Source organism: Saccopteryx bilineata, chromosome 4 (assembly GCF_036850765.1).
Source record: "Saccopteryx bilineata isolate mSacBil1 chromosome 4, mSacBil1_pri_phased_curated, whole genome shotgun sequence".
Taxonomy (NCBI): domain Eukaryota; kingdom Metazoa; phylum Chordata; class Mammalia; order Chiroptera; family Emballonuridae; genus Saccopteryx; species Saccopteryx bilineata.
Genome location: NC_089493.1, coordinates 189211481 through 189232950, shown reverse-complemented (window position 1 = coordinate 189232950; position 21470 = coordinate 189211481). Strand labels below are relative to the sequence as shown.

Below are 21470 nucleotides of genomic sequence, written 5' to 3'. Positions count from 1 at the left end.
TTCGCCCCCGTGCTGTCAAACGGCGCATTAATAAGCAGGAAAAGTGATTCAGGGAAGAATTTCCAGAAGGACGAAAAACTCATCAGGTGCGTCAGATCTCTGACATCCGGGAGCCATGTGGGGAAAGACGTACATGCTGACTTAAGCATGGAAGTATAGATGCTTTAATTAATCCGGGGTGAATTTAATTGCTTTAGTTAAGTGGAAATCGGGTTAAAAAATGATGCAGAGCATGCTGGGGTGTGTTAAAAACATGACATATGAGTTGGATGAATCGATAAATTAAAAGTGCACAGATGTTTTAATTAAACTCAGGGAAGTTAACGAAGATCGCAAGAGACTTTTAGGTCTATGATTAATTCAATTCATTTAAAATACCTGTAGAGATATGAGGATGCCTCCATTTTGAGAGCTATAAAAGTTCTCAATAGATAAGTGCTTAAGCTGGTTGTTGTTGTTTTTTTTTTTAAGTCTTAAGTTTCTTTTCTGCACGTGTGACTGAACGGCATTAATTACATAATGAATATTTAAATTCTTCAGAGTATAACTGTAAGCTTTTACACAGCTTAAATCCAGACTGGTTGTAGCTTTTCATTCCTACTGTGATTCAAGCATCGAGAGGGGTCTGCAAATCACCGGCATCCGCAGGCTAGAAGCTTCCTAAGGACAGGGAGGGCCTGTTGACTCACTGCTGTCCCTTTGTTTTCTTACCAGCGGTGTGACTACAGACACTTCCTGTTCAGCCTTGATTTCTTTATCTCTTAAATGGGATGAGAGACCTAGGGTTCCTACCCATTGGTGGGATTCAAATAATTTAACAACCGGTTCTCTGCCTAATGACCGTTTATTTATTTATTTATTTATTTTTTCTTTTATTTCCGAAGCTGGAAACGGGGAGACAGTCAGACAGACTCCCGCATGAGCCCGACTGGGATCCACCTGGCACGCCCACCAGGGGGCGACGCTCTGCCCCGCCGGGGCGTCGCTCTATTGCGACCACAGCCACTCTAGCGCCTGGGGCAGAGGGCAAGGAGCCATTCCCAGCGCCCGGGCCATCTTTGCTCCAATGGAGCCTCACTGCAGGAGGGGAAGAGAGAGACAGAGAGGAGAGGGGGAGGGGTGGAGAAGCAGATGGGCGCTTCTCCTGTGTGCCCTGGCCGGGAATCGAACCAGAGACCCCTTGCACGCCAGGCCGATGCTCTACCACTAAGCCAACCGGCCAGGGCCCCTAATGACCGTTTTAAGTGTTAAAAAACGATATGCAGAAAGGTAGTTTAGTATTTCATGCATGTAATACTCAAAATAAGAACAATGAAAGAGGTACACAAAAATAGATTATAAGAAACGATTTTAAAATATGAAAAAATATTAAATAATACCTGACCCCCCCAAAAAAAAACAACAACCCAGTAACACTGTTATTTAAGATATTTCCATTCTGCTTCTTGATTGGTGTCCTCACTTGCAGTTTTGTTTTGTTTTTCGCCCATGGACGGAAGGCACATGATGCCTACAGGCGTTTTGAACACACTGTTGCGCAGATGAACGTTAAAAAGGAGTAAGGGGTGTAAATTTGTGATTTTCACATTGGGCGGCTGCCCAGGCGCCCACCTTAGAGAGAACCCTGATTATAAGTGCCATCTTAACAACCGGTTCGCCGAACTCAACAAAACATTAGGTATCAGTTCTGCCGAACCGGCGCAAACCAGCTGACTCCCACTGCTGTTCTTACCCCACAGTGTTTCCGTGAGGATGAACTGGGATGATGCCTGTGCAGTACTACCCACAGTGCCTGGCACATGGTAAGAAATCTACAGATAAGAGTCTCTCTCTCTCTAAGACTTTGTTATCAGTATTGTAATCAGCAGAAAGTGTTCCGGCACATCACATTATAAAGACAAGAAAGGATAGAGCGCCCTCTTTGCCTCAACCATTCTCTGCAGCTGTCATTCGTTGGCACTGTTCTGCGGAGCTAATGCGTGTGGCATAAACGGCGTTTCTTTTCTGTAAACTCTCTTTTCTTCATTTCTCTTCTTTCCCTCTCTCTCTCATTTCCTCCTTTCCTTCACTTGAATCTGAGCCTCAACACTGGTTAATCTGACAAATTAGAACCATACTCTCCAGCGCTTCCCTTGGTTTCTGCAGATTTTCTGACATTGTTTTCGTCTTTATAAGCTTCGTCCCCTAAATTCAAGTCTCCAGACCTTTAGAGAGCACGTGCGACTTCCAGGGCGCCAACCCAGGCGCGGGGAAGCACGAGGAGGAAGCTAGAAGCTTGGGGCCTAGCAGGAGAATGCAGTGCAACCACCCAGCTAGAAGATGGCACAGCCAAGACATTGCCAAGCCCTGTGTGACTGCAGGTTCCTATCCAGGGGGGTTTCAGGGAGGTGGTGACCTATAAGCTCAGCCTTCAAGGATAAGCAGCTTTTGGTAGAAAAGACTGGGATTGACGAGAACATTCCTGCCAAGAAAACAGCATGAGCAAAGAGGAGGAGGCAGAGCCATCACGCTTTATGAGGGACACACATCTGGAATCCACGCTGCATGGGGCTTAGGGAGAGGTGACAGTGCAGAAGGAGCTTAGATCACGGAAGACTTGAACGCATTCTAAGAAACGTGATGTCTATTCTCAGAATATGGCCCCTGACCACCTGCACCAGTGTCCCCTGAGAGGCTAATCAGAAAAGCATAGGCCTGAGCCACACACTGGTCCTAGGGATTCAGAGTTGGCTGGCATGAGGGCAGAGCCTGGGAATATGTATTTATAGCCATTTCCCTTTAAAGCAATGTCTGACAACCACTGTAAGAAGCAACTGGGAGCCACTGCAGGTGCTGGAGGACAGTAGTGACACGGTGCTGAGGGCTTTGGGAGAATGCTGGAGCTGGGGGGGGGGTCGGAGGAATGCCGTCGGGGAGGGGGTGGTGGCCTGGTGAGCAGGGCAGTGGCTGTGAAGATAGAGAGCAAAGAGGGAGCAGAGCATGCTGGAGGTCCGTGAGCAGGGGCTGAAAGATGATGGGACGAGGGATGAGGGACAGCCCTGGTGGCTGGGAGGAGAGGGGACCAGAGCTGAAGTCAGACAGACTCTCTCAAATGCTGGCTCTGCCTCCTGTGACCCAGTAAACCCTGGTTTCCTCTCCTGAAGGTGTCCTGGGCTCCAACCGAAATCCCATGTGCGGCCACTACTAACACCACCTGCAAAGCGTGTCTTCCCTGTGTGGCCACTACAAACACCGCCTGCCAAGCGTGTCTTCCCTGTGCGGTCACTACAAACACCGCCTGCAAAGCGTGTCTTCCCTGTGTGGCCTCTACTAACACTGCCTGCAAAGCGTGTCTTCCCTGTGTGGTCACTACAAACACCGCCTGCAAAGCGTGTCTTCCCTGTGCGGCCACTACTAACACCACCTGCAAAGCGTGTCTTCCCTGTGTGGTCACTACAAACACCGCCTGCCAAGCGTGTCTTCCCTGTGCGGTCACTACAAACACCGCCTGCAAAGCGTGTCTTCCCCGTGTGGCCACTACTAACACCGCCTGCCAAGTGTGTCTTCCCTGTGTGGCCACTACTAACACCGCCTGCAAAGTGTGTCTTCCCTGTGTGGTCACTACAAACACCGCCTGCAAAGCGTGTCTTCCCCGTGTGGCCACTACTAACACCGCCTGCCAAGCGTGTCTTCCCTGTGTGGTCACTACAAACACCGCCTGCAAAGCGTGTCTTCCCTGTGTGGCCACTACTAACACCGCCTGCAAAGTGTGTCTTCCCTGTGTGGTCACTACAAACACCGCCTGCAAAGCGTGTCTTCCCTGTGTGGCCACTACTAACACCGCCTGCAAAGTGTGTCTTCCCTGTGTGGTCACTACAAACACCGCCTGCCAAGCGTGTCTTCCCTGTGTGGCCACTACTAACACCGCCTGCCAAGCGTGTCTTCCCTGTGCGGTCACTACAAACACCGCCTGCAAAGCGTGTCTTCCCTGTGTGGTCACTACAAACACCGCCTGCAAAGCGTGTCTTCCCTGTGTGGCCACTACTAACACCGCCTGCCAAGCGTGTCTTCCCTGTGCGGTCACTACAAACACCGCCTGCAAAGCGTGTCTTCCCTGTGTGGCCTCTACTAACACTGCCTGCAAAGCGTGTCTTCCCTGTGTGGTCACTACAAACACCGCCTGCAAAGCGTGTCTTCCCTGTGTGGCCACTACTAACACCGCCTGCAAAGCGTGTCTTCTCTGTGTGGCCTCTACTAACACTGCCTGCAAAGCGTGTCTTCCCTGTGTGGCCACTACTAACACTGCCTGCAAAGCGTGTCTTCCTTGTGTGGCCTCTACTAACACCGCCTGCAAAGCGTGTCTTCCCTGTGTGGCCACTACTAACACTGCCTGCAAAGCGTGTCTTCCCTATGTGGCCTCTACTAACACTGCCTGCAAAGCGTGTCTTCCCTGTGCGGCCACTTCAAACACCGCCTGCCAAGCGTGTCTTCCCTGTGCCTTGTACCGCCTGAGGTCAACTTCACGGCTGGTCTGGCATTCAGAGGCCGCTTAGCTTTCCTCACCTCTGAAAGGGGATAATAGTCATTCATAAAATAGGGCCACGGGTAATTAAGAGCGATAAGCATTCCGTGTCTTAGAACAGTGGCTGGCACATGGGGAGAACCCAATAAATGTCGGCCATGATGATGGTGGTTATAATTGGACGTTAGCGTGGGAGCCCTACGAAGGCTGGGTAGCGGGGGCCTCTGTGGTTCAAAGGAGAAAAGTGGCAAGACCCCCTGTTCTGTTTTCTCAGGGCTCCCCAGAAGCTGGGTTCGGAGGCGAAACCGGCCCCCAGAGAGGAAGAGCGAAGGCCCCCTGTCCCCGTGGCTGAGGCCTTTCCCGGGCCTCCCCCGACAGCTGCTCAGCGGCAGGAGCTGCCACGTGTCACAGCTTTGTATTAAATACGGGTTCCCGATGTGCACAGCTCTGCTGTGTTAAGTTTCTGCTGCCCGCTGGGGCCTCAAGCTCAGAACCACATAGCTGTCGGAGGAGCCCCTGTCGAAAGGGAACCACCAGGAGCCCCGATCCCTTGGGAAAGGTAAAGGGTGCTCTCCGCACACCCCAGCAAAGCAGCTTCAGTCAGCGGAAGACCTTCAGGCAAAGGTAAACAAAACAGAAAAGGCATCGCAGTTCAAAAGCGCCTAGCCCACCACAAAGAGCATGAAAGGAACGGGACAGCCATGCAAGGGCAGGGGGGTTGTGTCATACTCAGAGACGGCAGACGAAACAATGGCTTGAATGATAATCAAGATTGGCGCAGGGCAGGACAGGCACCTGATGGAAAATGGGAGAAATTCCCAGGAAAGAGATGCCGTTTTCCCTGCGGCTCTGCTTCTGAACAGAGTGCTTACTGCACTGCACAATTAATGGAATTCCACACTGCAAGGCACTGCCCAGGGTACGGCCCCTACCAGACATTCCTCCATGGGATTTTCTGCACGTTCCCTGATGCTCATGGGCTATTTTCATAGATCCGTACTTCACTGCTCCAGAACCGTGCCCATCTTCTTCTTTATAATGTCCACAGCGTCCCAGGTCCGCATCCCAGCACTGTGGGCTGAACCCGCGCTTCCTACCTGCGTACCGCGTGCACCCGCCGGGCTGGAAGCTGTCGGAGGCAGCGTCACGGCACCCTCGCTCAGGATGGCATCCTGGCCTCGGCCTAGTGCCTTGCTCCGGGCAGGCACATAGGAAGCATTTGTTGGATGCATGAGTTAAGTTCTGTCCCCTTCCTGACTCGGAACAATGTGGTGGAACCCTTATGCATTCTTTTGGTGTGAAGGTGGGGCCCATTTTGACTTCTGAGCCCCCTATGGCCCCCGCTGGACAGGGGCTACGGAAGAAGGGCTTGCAGGCTGTCTGGTTCCTCCGTTCTCTGCCAGCGTGTCGGCGGACCCTGATGCGGACTGGCAGGTTTAGGAGGAGACGGAGCCACTGTCCGCGCTGCACATCTGAGGGCACGTGAGGCACAGCATGGGGCCGGTTGAGTCCATCTGTGTTCCTGTCGTGAGGATACATACTCGGTTGTTGGGATGTGATGGGAATCTCACTTGCTAATGTGGCAAATTCTCCCCCTGGCAGGAGGGCCCGAGTGTGCCGTCTGCCTGGAGCAGAAGCCTGCAGAACTCGAGCATCCTGGGCGCAGCTGGCAGCGAAGGAACAAAGGTGAAGGCGAGTCGGTGATGAGGAAGGACCTCGGGCTTGGCCCTCCTAAGGGCTTTTATCGAGAAAGAAGGGACGTGGTCATGGGCCACAGCCAGGAGATGGCATGTTCCGTCCTGGGTGGCGGGAGACCCGGGACCGGCTGTCTTTTCTCTCCGCCCTTGCTAGCACGATTACCTCCCCCTGTCCGCTGCAGGTCACTTCCAGTTAACACTTAGGAGCCTCCTGCGCTCCAAAGTTGTTTGTGAGTGGCAATCTGTGATAGCCATGGATAATTGTGCAGGACCTATGAGATAGAGCCTCTCGCCATCTCTGCCTTTATGTGTAAGGAAGGGCAAAGACACAGGAAAGGTATACACACACACACACACACACACACACAGACATACACTCACACAACAGCATTTTACGTTTTTTTTTGTATTAAAAATAAGAAGTGCATCTTTGATGTGTTTCACTGAGGAGGGCGCGACATCTTGCCAAAAATGCAGAACCTCAATCAAGTCACGAGACACCATCAGATAACCCCACTCCACGGGACATACTACCAACTGCTTGACAGCGCTCTTCAGAATGCTCAAGGTCATGGAAGACACTTGAAAAGACAAGGAAAAGACCGAGGAGCCCTCACAGACTGGAGGGGACTCAGGAGACATGACAACAAAATTCAGTGTAGGGTCTGGACCAGAATGAAAGAGCAGAAATAGAAAGACGTCTGTCATCAGACGATGGCCCTGCATCGATGTTTCTATCCCGGTTTCAATGACTGAACTAGGATTATCCGAAATGTTGACGTTAGGGGTGAAGGCTATGTGGGAACCCTATGTACCCCTATGTGTAACGTGTCAGCGAGTCTGAAACGATTTCAGTATCAAACGCTGTAAACACTGGGAAGGTTGGTTAAAATAGAAATTCGTTTATGTTGATACGGAGACAATTGTGTATTAAGTACTCTGCACAATGCCTGGGACATATATATTTAGTACTTAATAACTATTAATTGTTGTTTAGAAATAACCTGAAGTAGGGGCTTCACAGACCACAAGTAAGTCTGACACTAAGCATTAGATTGACCCACTAGAAGGCAGCACGGTTACATTTGGGTGTCTGTTTTTCCTGGGCTGTCACATTCGCATACAGGAGTCGTTAGCGCATTTTGTTACTTTTCAAGAGGCACTATGTAGAGGATAAGACGTTCCAGGCTTGCATCTCAGTGGCAGCCGGGCTGGCTCCCTTGTGCTCAGGACCACTTTGGGGATCCTTGACGGAAAATAAGTGTGTGAGAAGCTGACTTGGCTTGAATGCTCCTGATCGTGATAGGATTACTCTCTTGATAGGGTTATAGGTGGTAATAACATTGGTATTAACATATCCTATTTACTGCATTGATTCTAGCTTTTTTCTTTTTAATTTTTGATTTTGACCTTTTTTTTTGTTTTTGTTAGCAAGAGAAAGAGAAAGAGATAGGAAGAGAGAGAGAGAGAGAGAGAGAGATGAGAAACATGAACTCACAGTTGTGGCACTTTAGTTGTTCATTGATTACTTCTTATACAGGCTTTGACTGAGGGGCTCCAGCTGAGCCACTGACCCCTTGCTCAAGCCAGTGACCTTGGGCTTTAAGCCAGTGACCATGGGGTCATGTCTATGATCCCTCGTTGAAGCTGATGACCCCACGCTCAAGCTGGTGACCTCGTGTTTTTGACACTCTATCCACTGTGCCAACACCGGTCAGGCTTGACATTGTTTCTTTTAAGGTAAATTTATCTATGTCAACATGATGAGCTTACATAAAGAAATATGTTATGTAAATACTAATACTTATGTAAGCCAATGAATTTGGCAAAAATCATAGAGGGTATGGGAAAGAGCATAGTCTGGGAAAGAAGGGTGGAGAATCAGAAGAAAGGGTTGTTAATAGCGTAGCTTCAACCAGTGTTTTCCAACCTCTGGTCTGCGGACTGGTCCTGCAGGAATTTCCTGCCAGTCTGTGAAAGAGTTAACCATCCTGATGTTGTATGAAGATTATAGACCCAATGATCTCAGTCGACTTCGCTATGCTCAGGCTGATTTCTGCTTTAGCAGCTCCTGAAATGATTCTTCTATTTTCACTGGTTGCCAAATATCAAAAGGTTGAAACCCACTGGCTTAAACTGTGTCCATTTCAGAAACACAAAGGAAGAAATACTTTGGGGCAAAGAGGTGGACGCTTACTCCTAACACCATTAAGCCAACCTTGCCAAGAATAAAGGGGGGGGGTACAAGGAGAAAGCAATTTTATTCTTTAAATGCTTCAATTTTGTCAACGGTAGGCATCAACAGCTAAATCAAAATGTACAAGTTCAAAGGCCGATTTCAGGAACAGCTCTTGAGTATGCAGGAGTAACTACTCTTAACAGCCACTCGATATCTGTCTCGCGAGGATCAATTATACACCTTGGCTAATGCACACTTGGAGTGTGCGCCCAGCCGCAGCACAGGTGGTGAATGCAAAACACACCGAGAGTCCTTTTAAGCAGCTAAATGCACAGCCCATTACAGATCCATAATGCAGAGTGGATGCTCGTCTGCAAATGGATTTAGAGCGAAGAGTTCTTAAATGGCCCGGGTACTTAGGGCTGAGAGGCCAGTAACTGGATGTGCAGCTGGAACACACATGGTTTTTAGGATTAATAATGCATCAATGTGTGTCAGTGTTAATATACATTTACAGCTCACGGCCCGTGCGGCAGAGTGTGCAGCCCATTTGCAGGCACACATAAAAAGACGGTCTGTCCTTCTTCTCCTCAATGCCTTCACTCCCAGGAAAATTAGATTATGCAAGTACAGCTGTTCAAATGATATCGAGGTTTTCTCTGTTTTAAAGTCTCCGCCAGGAAAAGCGCGCAGTGTGGCGACGCAGTGAGCCCTCCGTCTGCCTTCCTCCAGCCCCGCCCCTCGGAGCCTGCGCTCCAGGCTCCGCTGTCTGCGTGGAGACGTGTCCCCCGCCACTGGGGAGAGTGTGCTAAGCTGAAAACAAACAGCCAAGGGAACTAACTGCCTGGTGGATTCATGTTCTCTTTTCCTCCTGCACCTGACAAGTTAGCCAAAGCTTCACTCCACTGTGTGCCACTCAGGGATGAGACTTACGCACTGCAAGTGCGAAGACACCACCCCATTCGCTGATCGGTCAGCATGCAGAAGGACGGGAACTATGAGTCCTTGCGATACTGTGCATCGCACAGTAAAATAGGATTTCCTCCCCCACAACCGTGGTGAGCGTGGGGACAAGGAATGGCCCCCGTTAGCATTTCTAGAGCAGCTACGTTAATCACTGCCTGTTCTCTGAACCGCCAGGAAGGACGATCTTTAAAAATGAAGAGTGCACAACAATAACACACAGGTTATAAAAATATATAAATAAGTAGAACATGCATGAATAAAGAGTGACGAAAACAAATCCTTCAAGGGCTCACACCGTGTTCGGCTAAGAGCGGTGGGTGTGTTACACCGCGCTCACAATGAACTTAGGAAAGAACTTCCCACGTTTCTCGAGTCAGAAACGTTCGGGGTCACAGAGACACTCAACGCCCAGGGCGGGACCGGACCCAGTAGTGCCTGAGGAAGCATGGGTCAGCACCTTTCCACCCCTGTTTTTCAGACTGGGCTGGGACCTATTGCGGGGTGGGGAATCAGTGTAGTTAGTTCTAACCAGTAATTTTTTTTAAGGAAATAGAGTAGAATAGAAAAGAAACACAGAGTCAAGGTAAGTGTTACTTTGTGAAAGTTTTCTTTCCATTTTTTCAGTCGTATTTACCCAGCATAGCCGTGCACGCACGCCCCATGCCTACAGAGTGTGGGATGCTCTGCTCTCCGCTACACTTGAAGGTCACATTCAAGGTCTCTTGCAAGCCAGGTGTGCGGCCCCTAACTCCCTTGCTGTTATGAGAGCTGTTGTTTTGTTTTTCTTTATATTACTTTTTCCCCTAAGAATCCCAGGGCCCCGGCCATCCTCTGCAAAGCAGGATAGATAAATTAATAATACGATTTGAAACCGATTCCACCAAGATAAATAGCGCTTCCTAGATTAAGAGCATAGCCATCCAGAATGAATGAAATTTACTAACCCTGAGATGCTTAATCTTCCATTACACAGAAGTTAATGATTACAAGAAAGGAGTGATGGTAATTCACGTCTGCTTTTACAGGAAATCCAACCATCTCATTTTTAGCAAATCTTTCTTCTCAGCACACCTTGGTGCCAAGGAGAACTGCCCTTGCTCCTGCTCCTCGAGGTATATTGGCCAACTCTCATATATCAGAGCCTACTCTTAGCCAAAGGGTCAGGACTTCCAGCTCGCATGGACGCCCATGATGTCCCAGGGGAGTGTGCTGGGGAGGCTGCTGGGGTGGCCCCCCTCTCCGTCCCTTCTCTCTGTGGTCCAGCCACAGCAGGAAGCAGGGGCAAATAAATACCTTTTGCACAGTCTGCCCCTAGGAATCCTGGGAAGCAGTGACACAGCCCGGACACACATTCACCGTTCCCATGGCAATTGCGTGGACAGTCCTGCACTGAATCTGGAAAAAGAAAAGAAAAGGAAAGAAATTTAACAGTTCTCTTTTTCTCTGCCTGCTGGCGAGGCACTGTAACCGCCAGCCATCGACCGTGTTGAAGACCAGGGACGGTAGGCTTTGGGGGACCCGTGGGGGCGGAGCGGACGTGAGTGAAGCAGGGACCAGGTCGACCCGGACGGACGAGGCCTGGAAATGGCCACCCCCGTCCGTCCATCTATCTGATCAGCCGAGGCGGGAACGCAGGGCTGGTGTCGTGGCGGCTTTCGGTGCTCACGGAGTAGCTGGGTCTGGGGGTGGTTTGGTGGAAAATGGACATCGAGGAGGCCAAAGGTCCTGAAACCAAACCCCGTCAGAGGTGGAGCAGCGACGGTCCGGTCTGGGCAGCACTCTGCCACCGCAGGCAGGGCCGGGCGAGAGGTCGGAGGGCTTCGCGCAGGCTCTCGCTAGGCTGGAAGGCCGGCCTTGCCCTGTGACCGGGGCATTCGCCCTTCAGTCTCAGGCTGGACAACATCTAGCTCCTGAGCGTCCTCCTTCCTCACCTCCGTCAGTCTGGGTTTTGTACCCATCCTCCGTGTTCCTGTAATCCCTATAATTCCTTTTCATGTCCCTGTCTTCTCTCATCAAGCTCCCCGAGGAAGAGAGCAGACCAGCATGGCCCACCCAGGTGTCCTCCATACTCAGTGCACGGTGGTCTTTGCTTGGTACCCAGTGGGTCCTCAGTAAGCAGCTGTCCAGATGGGCCTGTGTGTGCACACATGTGTACATAGGAGGGTAGAAAAATCCAGAATAAGCAGATATGGTAATAAAGAGTAGTATTTTTCATTTAATGTTCCCAAGGCCTTCCATTTGAAGTGTTTCTACGAGTTCTGAGGGAAAGACTCGTGACGTAGCGCAGGTGAAATGTAAAAGGAGCCTCCCCCCTCCCATCCCCTCTTCCCAACGCTCCAATGTGACCACCGAGGTGTTGGCAGCCTCCTTGTTGTCGACTCGGTGCCAGGGTTCTGAGGAAAGGACAGCAGGTGACGGCAGGGAGCCCAGGACGTGGGCCTTGGGCGCGTGTGGAGGCCGGGCCCCCCTACATACCTCCGCCCTGCGCTTCCAGCACGCCTCCTTGGCTTCCCGGAGACCAGACGCACTTCTGACCGCAGGCGGCGTCTCTCCCAAAGTGCACCCCAAGACGTCCCCGTGTCACAGGGACATCTGCTGTCGTCGCCAGCTGAGACCCGTGTAACGTTTTCCCTTCTGTCTCCTATCGCAGGGGACCCTCGGTGCTCCCAGCTGCTCGTGACGAAGAAGGCTCTGAGAATAGCTCCGTGTGGGAGAACCTCGGAACCATGTGAAACACTGCTCTCCTCCCCGCGTTTCAGGCCGATCGCTATCACTGCTCCGTCAAGGTGTCTGCCCAACGATCGGGCCGATTATCTGACTTTGTCTTTGAGACACAGTCCAGACGAGAGAATTCCTCGGGGGAGAACTGCTATTCCCAGCTCTGATGGATGGGCAGGCTGGTGGGCAATGGCCTGGGGGGCGGGCGTCCCACTACCGCAACACCATCGGGGTCCACGTGGATAAAGGGGCTGGGGGCAGAAGCCGCTGTGTTAGATAATCTGGCCCCCAGAAAACTTGTCGTGCATGGGGAGTGGGGTTTTCTTTTTGGCTGAAATTCAAAGCAACGCGGTGGCTAAGAGCACAGGCTCTGGGAAGTCTGAATCCTGACTCCACCTCTTACCCACTGGCCGAGACCTCGGGTGAGTTGTTTACATTCTCTCGGTCTGGGCCTTCTCAGCTGGAAGACGGAACATGGGCAGTGCCTGTCACACGGCTAGTCCATGGGCTGACGGGGCTGGTGCCCACACAGGGCCTGATCCAGGGGCTGGTACACAGTCAACGCTCTATAAACGCGTAGTCGAGATCCACAACCAGACGCTGTTTGGTCAACAAGGCGCTGCAGAAAGGCAGAGCCCCGAAGCCAGTGCCGTTTCCACCACGTCCACATCCGGGAGCTTGAGGGAGTCAGCTGTCTGAACCTCAGTTTATTCCTCTTTAAAATGGGTCTACAGTCTGCTCTGATCTAGAGAGGTTCTACCCAGGACTAGTTTTTACCATTAGGAAGAAGACTAAAGCCTAATAACAAATTTAATGAAAATAGCTGTAGCTTATTTGATTGCTAAAATTCTCAGGGTTGCTTTTTTATTTTTTATTTATTTTTTGGTATTTTCCTGAAGTGAGAAGAGAGGAGGCAGAGAGACAGATTCCTGCATTGTATCTGATCGGGATCCACTCAGCATGCCCACCAGGGGGCGATGCTCTGCCCATCTGGGGCATTGCTCCATTGCAACAGGAAACATTCTAGCGCCTGAGGCAGAGGCCATAGAGCCATCCTAGCGCCCGGGCCAACTTTGCTCCAATGGAGCCTTTGGCTGCAGGACAGGAAGAGAGAGACAGAGAGGAAGGAGAGGGGTAAGGGTAGAGAAGCAGATGGGTGCCTCTCCTGTGTGCCCTGGCCAGGAATCGAACCCAGGACTTCTACACACCAGGCCAACGTTCTACCACTGAGCCAACTGGCCAGGGCCTCTCAGGGTTTTCTTTGAAAAAAAACAAACAAAAACACTTCATGAAATCTTCTGAAATTAATGGCTCCTTTAGGGGTTTGTATGCACATATAAGAAGAAAATTTGGGTAAAACTCGAGCTTTTCCTTCGGTAACTAATAAAAAGCAGGACTAAAACATGCCAAAAATGACGGGTGCTTCATGTTAGCATTTTGATATCTACCCTACGTGGGCACAAAGTTATAATTTCTTCTTCTCATGTCTATATCTTTTTCCCTGATCTATTTTAAAGATTTTTTTTAGAGCTTTTTATTTTGAGCCTTTCTTAAAATTTTAAGAGAAATTCAGCTGATATGAATGGTCAGTATTTATTATCTCTATCACACCTTTTGAGATTTATATGTTATGTGTCAGTCCTCACGATAGCCCCGCTGAGGTGGGGTCTAGTTGGTTCTGTCGTGCCGAGCGGAAACAGACACTTCTCAAAGTCCCGTGAGCTGCCTAAGGTGTGCGTGGCCAGGACTTGAGCCAGGCGGTCTGACCCGAGGTCCTCACTGCAGCGGAGATCCTTGGGACTCATGGTGAATCCTTCCTGATTTAAGCAGCACTCATAGTCTCATTTTTGGGGGGGGTGGGGGGGCACATGAGGTCTAAGTCAAGCACTTGGCTCTGGTCTTCCACACAGTGGGCACCACCTCGGAAGAAGATGTGACTTCTGCAGAGAAGACCACCACGTCTCCATCCCTCCCCTTCGTGACACGCCCCCTGGGAGACCCCGCGCCTACCGAGGACGACCGTGCTGAAGGACACCATCTCCTTGTCTTTGCCGTCGTTGTAGAAGGCCAGGTGCCACAGGCCCACGTCCAGGTACTGCACGAACACGGCCTCGTTCTGCACCAGGGTCTGTATGCTCCGGCGTTCCCGGGGCGACTCGACCACGCTCCACTTCTCCTTCCCGTCCAGGCGCTCCATGAAGTCGTACTAGGAAGAGCGGGGAGAGGGGCAGGCGTGAAACTCGGCGCCGACCTGGTCCCGTGGGCTGCCCTTGCCCCTCCCGCCGCCCTAGTTACCTGAGAAATATATATATTGTATCTCGGCACCTTGTACTATGAGCTCATCCAGTAAAACGAAGAGTCACACATGTGACCACGAACACAGTTGCCGATTACTGTGCTTATCATTATGGCTAATAGTTGTGTCACTAGAGGTTATAATCTCTTTTCCGCAGCTATGAAATCCAAAAAGCTTTAAAACCCAAAGTTGTGATTTTTTTCTTCATTATCATCGTCTTCTTCTTCCTCCGCCCCCTCCCCATCCTCCACCTTTTTCTCCATCTGCAAAGCTGTGTAAAGAACAGTACTGACATTACAGGATTGGGGTGAAGAATCAGGTAACATTTAGGACAGTGTCTGGCACAGAACAGACAGCATCCATGTTAGAGTCTATCATCATCATCATCATCATCATCATCACCATCATCATCATCATCATCATCATCTCATTCAGTTCTTGCAGAAACCCTGCGAGACAGGCGCTGTTTGTATTGTATTCCACAGACAAGAAAACTGAGGTTTGGAGAAGTCACACAACTTGTTAGAAGTCACATAGTCACTAAGAGGCCAAGGAAAAATTGGGACCTAGATCTGTTCCGCTGCAATGTCCATGTCCTCACAGTGCCTGGCCTCAGAAAAAGCCAGCAATTAGATGTTCAGCTCTGTTTCAGTGGATACCAGGTTCAGAATGGGAAGTTATCAGTGAGAGATGGAGTGGTCCGTGGAGGCTACTGGGAAGGGGGGGAGGGGAAGGGGGAGACGGGGAGATAGGGAGATGGGGAGGATGCGGAGAGGGGGAGATGGGGGCTGGGGAGATGAAGAGATAGGGAGATGGGAAGGATGCGGAGAGGGGGAGATGGGGGCTGGGGGGCTGGGGAGATGGAGGGATGGGGAGACGGGGAGATAGGGAGATGGGAAGGATGCGAAGAGGGGGAGATGGGGGCTGGGGGGGATGGGGAGATGGAGGGATGGGGGCGGAGGAATGGGGGGGTGGGGGGATGGGGAGATGGAGGGATGGGGGCGGAGGAATGGGGGGGTGGAGGAATGATGGGATGGGAGGATGGAGGGATAGGGGATTGGGAGGATGAGGGGATGGGGAGTTGGGGAAATGGGGGATGGGGAGGTGGGGGATGGAGGGATGAGAGATGGAGGGATGGGGAGATGGGGGTAGGGGCTAGAAAAATGGGGGATGGAGGAATGGGGAGATGGGAGTGGGGGCTGGGGAGATGGAGGGATATGGGATGGAGGGATGAGGGATGGAGGGATGGGGAGCTGGGGGCTGGAAAAATGGGGGATGGAGGGATGGGGATATGGGGGATAGAGGGATAGGGGATGGAGGTATGGGGAGATGAGGGATGGAGGGATGGGGAAATGGGGGATGGAGGGATGGGAAGATGGGGGATGAGGGTGGGGGCTGGAAAAATGTGGGATGGAGGGATGGGGAGATGGGGGATGGAGGGATGGGGAGATGGGGGATATAGGGATGGGGAGATGGGGGATGGGGAGATGGAGGATGGGGAGATGGGGGTGGGGAGATGGGGGATGGAGGGATGGGGAGATGGGGGATAGAGGGATGGGGAGATGGGGGATGGGGAGATGGGGAGATGGGGGATAGAGGGATGGGGAGATGGGGGATAGAGGGACGGGGAAATGGGGGATGGAGGGATGGGGGATGGAGAGATGGGAAGATGAGGGAGGGGGCTGGGGAGATGGGGGGTGGGGGCTGGGGAGATGGGAAGAACAATGTGAGTCAAGGAGGCCTGATGTAGAGAACAGTGAAACCCTGTGATGGGCAAGTGGGAGCCACCGAGGATCCCTGAGCCACTGAGGATCCCTGACTGATGTGATAAAAGGAATGTTATGAGGCTTTCTTTTGTAGTCAGAATGTGAGAAGTTCTAGAGGGAGAATGAAAACGAAGCAGGAAGACCAGTTAGGAAGGAATGCAGAAACTCAAGGGTGAGGTGCCATGGGTCTTGGTTAGGACAGTGACTGGGAAGAGGGACAACTTTGGAAGAACACTTCTAAGGAAGAGGGGACAGTGCTTGAGCATGGGCTGGACAGAGAGCCGGCAGCGAGGACGCCAACGTTGCTTTCTCGTCGACAAGAAAATGGATAAGACCCAAGCAGAAACGGACGAATCTTGTGAACTCTTTCAAAGTCACTGTCACAGAAAAGCCACTTGCAGGGTGACTTCTAGAAGACATTTGGAGGGTAGATCTTTAGCAGATAAAAACCACCACCACCACGAATTAAGCTCTCCATCTCACCACTTTCTCTCCGTGAAAAGGTTTTTGTAGGTTAGAGACATCGACTCTAAGCCCTTTCTCGAACCACATGATGGAAACCCCAGGGATCTGCTAACGTGACTTCCCCACCAGCGGCCCTGCCGGTTTTCCCCTCGCTGAAATGTCAGCGTTGGAAATGAAAGCGTCTATCTATCATCTGAAGAACAAAGGCTTTGCCACCAGACAAACCCGGGTTTGAATTCTGACTCCGCCGCCACCTGCTACTGTTTGAAGTCGGGCACATCTTTTACCTTCTTCCTGGGTGAAGACCACCCACCTTTCCAGGGTGTCCTGAGGATGACGAGAGATAATGCTCAGGGCAGTGCCGGGAAGAGAATAACCGTTTAATTAAGTATCTTGCGATTATGAGTCCCTCACTTGCAAATCATCATGATAAGAGAAGCAGCTCACGATCCTAGATTTTACGTGGGGGAGGGGTGTGTGTGAAGCAGGGGGGGGGGGGAGAAAGAAACAAGTGCTTGTGTTTAGCTCCCCTCCAGCCCATATCCCATGGGTCACAGCTGTCGTTAAGGGGCAAAATAAATGATTTGGAGCCATATGACAAAGCGATGTGGCGTTCGGAGGCCTGTGCAACCAAAACATTTGTTCCTTAGCAACCTCGTAATGTCCAGCTACCAAGACCTAGGTCTACAAATTGCTGTCAGCCAGAGGAATGAGTGTAACTTCCTTGGCCGAGGTGAGACGAATAGACTTCATTTGGGTTCCAGGATATCACCCCCATGAGGAAAAGTTGGGGGAAGGTGATTACTTGTGTGGGTCATTGCTCATTATTAATTTGGGCATCAGTCATCTCTGGCTGGACTGGCGGACCGGCCAAGGGGCACAGAAATGGCTTAGGGCTCACGGCGGTGCTCGCTGTCCAACCAATCCAATTACTCTGGGAAGAGGCATTTGTCAGAGGAGCGAGAGGACATTTATTTTGGCTGGCACCTCAGAGTCCCACTAGAGAGGCATGGGGGCAGCTGTCCTTTAAGGACACTCTGTCAGCAGGTGCTTTCACACAGGGAGTCCTGGGTCACGCCAGTCTGACCATACAGGGTCTGATGTGGCTCTAGCCTGTGTCCTTGTACTGTGTTTAATTTTCTCAACAAACTTATCAGCCTCTGAAATGATATAATTTATTATTATGTCTACCGTCAGCCTGCTCAGAAGAACAGGGACTTCATCCGCATGGTACCGTGGTTAAGGGCAAGGACTTCGGATTTGGGCTGCCTGGGTTAGCATCCCAGCTCTGCCAGTTACTTCCGTGACACTCGCACGTGCCATTTAAATTCTGTGCACCTCAGTCTCCCTGCCTTTAAAATGGGGATGATCCCTGTGCCTCCATCAAACCGCTGCAGGAAGGGTTAAAGCAGGGGTCCCCAAACTTTTTACACAGGGGGCCAGTTCACTGTCCCTCAGACCGTTAGAGGGCCGGACTATAAAAAAAAACTATGAACAAATCCCTATGCACACTGCACATATCTTATTTTAAAGTAAAAAAACAAAACAGGAACAAATACAATATTTAAAATAAAGAACAAGTAAATTTAAATCAACAAACTGACCAGTATTTCAACGGGAACTATGCTCTTCTCACTGAGCACCAATGAAAGAGGTGCCCCTTCCAGAAGTGCGGTGGGGGCTGGATAAATGGCCTCAGGGGGCTGCATGCGGCCCGCGGGCCATAGTTTGGGGACCCCTGGGTTAAAGGAGTCAGTCAGATCATGCAAAATGCTCAGAACAGTAAGTACTTTGTCTGCTATGGGAAGGGTTAAAGGAGTTAGATCATGCAAAGTGCTCAGAATAGTAAGTACTTTGTATCCAGTAAATAAGCAAGCCTTAAAAGTTTCTGCTATCGTGATTCTAATTCATTGCTGCATCTAATTGATCTTGAGCAGAGTCTGATTAATAAGCATTTGTTAGTCCTGCTGGGTAGTTCAGTTGGTTAGAACGTCACACCAGTACACCAAGGTTGTAGGCTTGATCCTCGGTCAGGCACATATAAGAATAAACCAATGAATGCATAAAGAACAACAAATCAATGTTTCTCTCTCTCTCTTTCTTCTTTTCTTTCTAAAATCAATCAATAAATCAAAATATAAAAATAACTATCTGTTAAATATCCAAAGAAATAAAATACTGAATTTATAAATGAATTCCATTAGAAAGAATCTAAGCTGGAATGAACTCAAGGTTCTGTGTCAATAATGACGACTTGTTTTCTCATTTCTCACGTGCTTTCTTGAATCAGAGAGAAAAGGGTAGAATTCCAGTCAGCAAGCTGGACTCTCGCACCCCCCAGTACAGAACAGGTGTAGGGCGGGTCCCTGTGGCCAAAGGTATGGGTACATTCACATATATCATCCAGATTTGACAGGTGACTGTGTAAGGCCATTGTGACTTCGCTTTCCCAAGGTTCACTGGGTTGATGGACAACGTAGGCACCCTTCCTTTGGACTCTCTTGGCTTTTTCTCGTTTTCCTTCCCTTCCTCCTGTGACACTGCTCCTTACCACTGTGGCAGTGATCGCTGGTCATTTGTCCATGCCAGGTCTCCCTCCTGTCCAGCCTCCTCGCCACCAGATGGGAACATGTGACAGTGCTCAAGTTAATGGAATGCAAGTGTGGGCTGTGCTCCGTTTCTAGACGGTGCCGCTCAACACCCCGTGCAGTCTCCTGCAGAGTCCGTCAAAAGCCCAAGACGTCGGAGCCACAGGACAGGAGTGGCCTGGACCCAAGAACTAACTAACACTTGGCAGAAAGCCTGAAATTGTAACACAAGCAAGCCGTGGACACTTATCAAATTAAGCCACTAAAATGTGGAGGCTCGTTTGTCATTTCAGTATAGCCTTCCTAGATCCTGACCTCACCCTCCTCTTCCTTCCCTTTGCCCCCCCCCCCAGGATCGTAGTAAGTTCCAGCATCTTCTCCTTGTCTTACGGGGTGGTAGAGGAGGACTCCCCAGGAAAGAAGGGCGGCATCTTCTGTCGGTCAAGTTCCAACCGGTCATGTGTGGGGTGTCTGTTTGGCCCAGAATGCCCAGGAGTATCCTTGTTTACACCTCCTGTTCCTCCTTTCACTTCCGAGAGTGCTCGAGTTTAAAATACATAGTTACTCTGCTCATAGGTTAACAAGTACCAAGCAGCATCCTTCACGGCTGCTGGAACTATGGGAAGGCGTGGAGGCCAGAAACGCAAGCTGGATCAACCCAGCCAGACGCAGAGATGACGTGCCAGGGCAGGGAGAGCAGGAGCCCAGAGAGGAGCCGGTTTGCACGGAGGCCGTCTGGTCCAGGACATCCTCAGCATGCTAGGGTCCCGAGACGGCAGCCTGGCCGGCTTGCTTGGCGGCCTGCTGACACTCAGAGGAGGCCATGTTCCAGAAGCTCAGGCCTTGGCCAGAGAGTCTTCCTTATGCCCCGGCACTGGGAATTGATAACTCAGGCTTAGTACTGGGGACATCTGTCTCCTCTGATCCAGAACCCCGTCACGTGCCAGTCCTGGATACGGGGATGCTCGGGGGACCACGCTCTCTTCGGTTGGTGAAGTTGCTCCATAGCACGTTCTAGCTGCTAGCCATGCAGAAGCCCTGGAAGGGACTGGGGGGCACGTGACCAAATCCCCGTAGGGGGTGTATGTCTGCACGGGCTGGCTCGGGACGAAGCCTGTTTCTCTTGACTTGGTAATAAAGCCACCCAGAGAGTGGTCGCACAATAGCTCCAAACAAACACCCAAAGGTCTCTCTTTTGCCTCAGCTTTGGAAAAATCCCCCACGTTGGCACGCCATGTGAGGGCTGTGCCTTTGAGTCATCAGTCATGCCCAAAAGTGGCAGGAAAATGCAACTTTCACGAGCGCTCGAGAGGCAAAGGAATAAAACCACAGCAAATATCTGACTGATCCAATTATAAATCTCCCCCACTTCTTGGCAGAGACTGAGGAGGAATGGTAATTAAGATAACTTAGTGGGTTTGCAGAGGAGCTGGAAGAAAGAGCAGAGAGGGCCGGACGGCTGAGTGGGGACCGTCACCCTCCCAGAAGGGAGAGCGCCCGCAGGCGGGGAGTGTGCCGTGGAGAGATGCTTCTGGAAGCTACTCCAGCACGCACCTGCCAAAGAGGTGAAAGACAGGCTCGCTGCCTTTCAGGAAGACGGTATTCCTGTGTTCAGGACCCTGGCAGAGGGGAAATAGTAACTTGACTGCTCCTTGGAGCATCTGCTGGGGACCGTCCACGTGGATGGGAAGAGCAGTCAGTGCTGACATTTCCTACGGTTGGACGTGGATTCGACCCTGGTTGGCAGGGCACGCTCAGCCTCAGTAGGTTTGCAGAAAAGCAGCGTGTGTGAGCGAGGGCTGCTTGAAGCCACACTGCCATGGGGTCCGTGGTGGCATCCGGTGATGACTGGCAGTGGCGAGTCACCCATGGGGGCCTGTGCACCTCGTTCTGCCTCCAGCCAGGCCCGTGGCAAAGTGCACCCGGCTAGTTCCTCATTAAAGCTCAGCACAATTTTTTTTTTGTCTCTCCTTCAAAGAGACTGAGTGTTAAGGGACGTGTGGAAGGATGACAGGGGCAGGGACGTGCTCCGGTGGTGGCTGGCATCGCTTAGCGCGGCCCCACCTGTCTTTCTGAGGGTTCTACCTACTGAGTCACTTAACTAGATGCTGATTGGTCCAGCCACAGGTACTGCTGGGACCACTCGCCTACCAGCTATGAGCACAAGTCCCCAAGCCCCGGACAGGAAATAGGACTTGCATTTGTAAATTGTGACAACTCACGGGTGTCGGGGCCCACACGTAAGAATCAAGCAGATAGAAGACAGAGGGGCCCCTAACAAGGTTCCTTAAGAT

At 51.1% G+C, this 21470-nt stretch overlaps 1 protein-coding gene across 3 annotated transcripts in view; it reads right to left on the bottom strand.

Moving 5' to 3' along the window:
- Positions 1-21470, bottom strand: part of TENM2 (teneurin transmembrane protein 2) — a 1118865-nt gene that overhangs the window by 144609 nt on the left and 952786 nt on the right. For all 3 annotated transcript variants that reach the window (XM_066273223.1, XM_066273224.1, XM_066273225.1), the window contains exons 9-10: positions 14072-14267; positions 10637-10738 (exon numbers count right to left, since the gene is read on the bottom strand). In XM_066273223.1, coding sequence (XP_066129320.1) covers positions 10637-10738; positions 14072-14267 — 298 coding nt within the window. The remainder of the gene's footprint in view (positions 1-10636; positions 10739-14071; positions 14268-21470) is intronic.